Source organism: Mastigoproctus giganteus, chromosome 3 (genome assembly GCF_048544385.1).
Source record: "Mastigoproctus giganteus isolate SK-2022 chromosome 3, ASM4854438v1, whole genome shotgun sequence".
NCBI classification, from domain to species: Eukaryota; Metazoa; Arthropoda; class Arachnida; order Uropygi; family Thelyphonidae; genus Mastigoproctus; species Mastigoproctus giganteus.
Window position 1 is genome coordinate 184,057,713 of NC_143577.1, and position 6,000 is coordinate 184,063,712.

The window sequence follows — 6,000 nt, forward strand, 5'->3', positions numbered from 1 at the left end:
TCCTAAACCACAGCTATCGTCCCAAGAACCAGCATAGATGAACACCTTAGAGGCAGATAGATGTAGGTTATACTACCCAATAGGAAAGAAGTACGGAGGGGGAGCTTCGTGTACAGAACATGATATGCGGCGAAATAAAAAAAAAAAAAAGTAGATCCTCGTTCCGAGCAAGACACATTGCCTGAGGTAATACAGTAAGGAGACCCAAAAGGTTCACACAGTGACTTAAACCTGTTTTTGTCAACTCGGGTTAACTGCCCCACCTTACTTTTGGTAGCATGTTTAAGGCAACAATTCCCAAAATTGAAAAGAACGTGATCTCACAGTAAAAAATCCGTGTCCGCAGATTTATACATGTATCATATTTTCTTTTTTCTCTTCTTGTTTTTTTTTTTTTCTTTTTTCTCTTCTTGTTTTTTTTTTCTTTTTTCTCTTGTTTTTCCCCTTTTTCTTCTTTCCCCCTTTTCCTATTTTTTTCTAATGTTCAAATTTGGTTTTGGTTCTTAATTTAATTAAATTTTAATTGTAAGCTTTTGAATTTTGCTTTATTTTGAATTATATTTTCTTTATTTTCACTATTCTTATTTTCTTTCCCCAGTTCACTTTGATATCTAGAATTTACAATATTTTGTAGAATTTTTAATATTTTGCCGTTTAGATGTCGAAGATCAAGCCTTTCTTCAACCTTGGCATTCTTTGCTCTCATTAATCCTGAGTTTTACTAATGTGAGAACCTGACAGGATTGTTTATTAGTCACTTGCTCCAGTTTAAGATTTCCTTCTTTATTCTTTGTTTACATCTGAGATGTGTGTTTTGTCTTTGTCAACCGCCTCTCTCCCTATAAAACAGTAGGAGACTTCGTTTTAACCCCCGGTCATTGACCTCTGAGGGGACGTGTGACAGAGACAACCCTAAGAAGCTTTATCAGTTTTTCCGTTTTCCACTTCGCGGTTCCGACTGGGACATTCATGTCTTCCTTGATTTTTAGTATGTTCCGTAATGTGGTCCCGCATGGGCGGGTCGTGAGATGTCATAACCTTTGCTTATTTAAATATAAAGTTCTTTCTATCTTTCAGCCACTCTGATGAAAAGGATATGTATGTTATTTGTATAATATAGATCTACACAAGCCTGATAAAATATATCAACAGTAAGGTATATGCAGTAAGATTCAATTGGACGAAGCCTCCTTTCCACTTTATTAGGTAGAAACAGTCTTTCACAAATCAATTCTTTTATAACACTGCCTAAATTTCAATTTCATTAAAATATCTGAGTATTCACTATTAATAAAGTCCTTCAGGTTCCGAATGCACGACTTACACGCACCAGAAATTTGCATTAGAAATTCATGCAGATGATAAAACAAGCTCATTACGAAATGGGTTAAATATGTGCACGCCACCAATAGTCGAGTGGTACACGCACACATACTCAAACGCGCGTACCAGTATGCATTTGAGTTGACCGCAGTTCGAGCTCAAATGACCACTAAATACGGTAATATTCTTGTATTCTCTGTCTTGTAAATTCCTTTAACCCTATCTGGTGAACCCGGAATATAAACAGAAATTTTATTTATTTACCTCTCAGACACAAAACGCAGTGACCGAACCTCCTGGAATGTCTGCCAACTCATAAATAGTGGCCTACTTCAATATTCAGGAGTTGTTGGTCGTCCATGGGTACTCAGCACCAGCTCGAGGTAAAACAGCGGCTTGGGAGAAATCAAATTTTAGCACCGCGTATTATTGCTATTGATACAGTAGTAGGGGGAGGCAGGATATAGATTAAATACACGAAGTATAAACAGAAATTTTATTTATAAGTTTAACATTAAACAGTTTTGCTGTGTATTATAAGAATGCAAAATATCAAAATTAAAAATAATTAAAAATGAGTAGAAATTTTTTTAGTCTTTATATTTTGATAATTAAATCAACATATAGACTTTAAGAGTATTAAAATATAAGTAAGAAATAAATAATGCAAACATAAGTAAAATATCTGCTCTTATATATTTATATTTATTTCTCTTTTTCTTTATTTCTTCGAGCACTTGACGCCCTTTGGATTCTGGTGCCCCGGGAAGCCGCTCTATCAGACTGAACCTGGAACGAGCTCTGGATGAACTATGGGCCTCCAGCAACACCTAATCTACTTAACCAGAAAGCAATGGAGATCTACGGTTAAAAAGATTGACATTCGAGCATCATTTTGACTGTATGGCCACTGTCACTTTTCAGCCTTGAAGAATATATTGAAATATATTCTTAAAGGATGTGCAAGTAAGTAGTCATATTGTCAGAGGCTGTAAAACGCTTTAATCGATGTGGATTATTTTGCTCAATAGTTGAAATGGTGTCAATCGACTATTGACACCATTTCAGCCAAAACGAAACACACATCGAAACAGTCAATCGATGTGTGGATCATTTTATTCAATAGCTGAAATAGTTTTTATATCTTTCTTTCTTTTTTCTTTTTTTTTTTTTTTTTTTTTTTTTTTTGTGCAGTCAGTAAATTTCTGGTAAGTTCAACGCATTATTTCGGTAAATTAGTTGATAAAAATTTGCGATCTTGTGTGGGCTTAACGATATACACCAGCTGCCGTGGCAGATGAACTCAACAGTTATTTTGCATCGATATTTACAAATGAAAAGCCTTTTGTGGCAATGGGAAATTGTGGGAGCGAAGTTAAAAAATATGTAATTAATGATATTGAAATTTCGCAAGATTATTTAATGAAAAAACTTTCGAGCCTACAGACCAGTAAGGCTCCTGGAGTTGATGGAATATGCCCTATAATCTTAAGAGAGGCGGGAAGCGAGTGCATTGAACCATTGGGGCTAATTATGCGAGCATCACTAGACTCTGGGGAGATTCCCTTGGATTGGAAAAGTGCAAATGTATCTCCCATACATAAGGGTGGCTCTAAAAGTGAAGTTGGAAATTATCGACCTGTCAGTCTGACTTCAGTAGTAGGGAAAATCATGGAGGCAATGATCAAGGGTGGAATTCAGGATCATTTGGATCGAATTGAAATTCTCAAGGATACTCAGCATGGTTTTGTAAAGGGAAAATCATGTTTAACAAATCTGGTTCGCTATTTCGAAAGGGTCACTCACGAGCTGGATTTAGGGAATAATTTCGACATTGTTTATTTAGATTTCAGCAAAGCTTTTGACTCAGTCCCACATGAGCGGTTGCTTTATAAGCTGGAACAGGTTGGAATCACTGGGAAAATCCTTAGATGGATAGAAGGATGGCTTCAGGGCAGGAGGCAGAGGGTTGTGATAAATGGCTATTCCTCAGATTGGGTTGATGTAAGAAGTGGGGTTCCCCAAGGATCAGTATTAGGACCACTGTTGTTTTTAATTTTCATAAACGACATTGATGAAGGGATAGAGAGCGTGATGTCTAAATTTGCAGATGATGTCAAAATTGGTAGAGTAGTTAATGATCACTGTCAAGCTGAGCTTCTTCAGAGAGACCTAGATAGACTTCAAGAATGGTCAGAAAAATGGCAGCTGTGATTTAATCCAACAAAGTGTAAAGTATTACACCTGGGAAACAGTAATCCCAAAAAAACTTATTCACTTGGTGGAGTTCAACTAAACCCAGTACTGGAGGAAAGGGACTTGGGTGTTACGATACGGTCAGATATGAAATTCTCTGAGCATTGTAAACAGGTTGCAAGGAAGGCCCATGGTGTCCTATCGATGATCTATCGAACTTTTGCAAGTAGAGATAGGGACGTGATAATTCCATTATATAAGGCTTATGTTAGACCACACTTGGAATACTGTGTTCAAGTATGGAGACAGCAGCTAAAGAAAGACATCGAGCTTCTTGAAAGGGTGCAAAGAAGGGTAACTCGCCTGGTGAGATCGGCAAAAGGGCGTCCTTATGAAGAAACACTTCGAATATGTGGGTTGCAGAGTTTAGAAACTAGACATCTTAGAGGAGATTTGATTGAGGTGTTTAAGGCTCTGAGAGGCATCAGTAAAATGAATGAGGGCAAAATTTTCAAGATTATAAATGATGCTAGAACTAGGGGACATAAATTCAAGTTACGGGGGGGAAATGTTTAGATTGGACTGCAGGAAGTTTTATGTTAGCCAGCGAGTTATAAATTACTGGAATAAGTTGCCTTCATGGGTGGTAGAAGCCGACAGTTTGGGGAAATTCAAAGGTCATCTGGATAGTACTTTCGGGTAACGGAAGCCCATAGGATGATGGGTTTAATTTCCTTTTTATTTTATTTTTTTTATTTATTAATTATTATTATTTAGTTATTTATTTTATTTATTTATTTTTTTTGTTTTTATCATTGTTTTGTTCGGATTTTTTTTTTTTTTTTTTTTTGGCTGGTGAAGCATAAGCCATAGGCTTTCTTGCACCATGCGGCCGTTACTAATACTAATACTAATACTAATATTCAATATGTTTTTTTTTTCATTAAGTTGTATTACTTTTTTGAATGAATGAATGAATGAATTGTGACTGAAATAGAGATAATTTTCTTAATTCTCAGAATAAAAAATTATTTATTCTTAAAAATATTACCGTAATTCTTTAAAATGGTGTTTTATCCTCATACAGCGAGCGCCACGTTCCAAAAAAGTTTCCTTGGTGTTTTTTTCTAATTAAAATAAACAAACCAAATTTTCAGTATTAGAAAAAAAATAAAGGCTAAATCTTCACAGTGAGTTGTTTTAGCATAACACTTCAATTATGTATATTGCACTTCAATTAGTATTCACTTAGTATTAAAGTCCATTAATATTCACTTAGTATTAAAGTTCAATTAGTATTCACTTAGTATTACATTTCACTTAGTATACACTTCAGTTACTATAATTACATAGGTAATGTTTTTCAATTTAAACTAAAATATATTCACAACGTTATTACAATGATATAATTCTGCACTTCTTTGGTTCATGCGAATGCACAGCAAAATTCATTGAGTGTAAATATTCTTGCACCAAGCGAACTATAGGACTGAGGACATATGCCAGGCTACTGTGCGCGCATGGAAATAATATTTAATACTCGTATGTCTTATAGCACACTTATTTACTATTTTATAGTACAGTACAAACCAATAAAATAATTTATAATTATATGCCAACTTCATTTGATTAAAATAAACTTGTAGCAAAAAAGCTGATGGTCGGGCAAACTCCTGCACCTGTCCACAAGCCGTCATTCAACTAGTTCGCACCAGTTCGGCCAAATGCTAAAAATGTAACAAATTTTAAAAATATATATTAATGACATCAAACTGTTAATATAATATACATTTTTAACAGTTCAAATATTTAAACGAGTCACACGTATGTAAAAACTCTTCGTCATTCACTGAGGTATTCGAACCTAGGGCTTTTGCATCCGTTGTGGAAGTAAGGCCAGTTCTCAAAAAATTAGGATAATTGATGACAGGAACTACGATTGCCGTTATAACATCGCAGAAATTTTATTTTAACGAGATTTATATTTCCTGTTATGACTGGTCAGGAAGTATTGTGAAGATACCGGACGAAATTTAAATCTAATAACTAATCCTGTGAAGTTAATCCAAGCATTGTTCCAGTGTATTGGAATTGACAGCAGATTTGCATTCAGTCGATCACTATCCAATTCACCCATGAATTTCATCAGACTCTCTACCTCAACTAGGTCGGGATTCAACATATTCCAATGATCAATAACATGCTGCTCGAAGTTGAACTTTATGAAATCTAATCTTTGATTCACAAAATTTTATAGTTGCATCCCTTTGTTCTGGTTTCATCTGTGTGTGTTAAGTGCCAGACTAGTAAGTCTATATGATGTTAATATATTTGTGTTGGGTAGCGCATATTCTTAAGTTTGTTTGCTGTTTTGCTGGACAAAAAACACGAGTTTCTAATAGAAAAACCATCCGACCCTCGATCGAGTAATTCAACTACGTTGCGAAAAGCCTATAAAAATTCCTCACTTCGAAATCAGGC

The 6,000-nt window shown here is 35.2% G+C and overlaps 1 protein-coding gene across 1 annotated transcript in view; it reads right to left on the reverse strand.

The window, feature by feature from the left end:
• LOC150088456 (hypoxia-inducible factor 1-alpha-like) overlaps nucleotides 1-4,617 on the reverse strand; it is a 433,924-nt gene extending 429,307 nt beyond the window's left edge. Inside the window, exon 1 of the mRNA XM_090369521.1 lies at nucleotides 4,571-4,617. Coding sequence (XP_090225647.1) covers nucleotides 4,571-4,602 — 32 coding nt within the window. The 5' untranslated portion in view covers nucleotides 4,603-4,617. The remainder of the gene's footprint in view (nucleotides 1-4,570) is intronic.
• Between the last annotated feature and the right edge of the window lie 1,383 nt (nucleotides 4,618-6,000).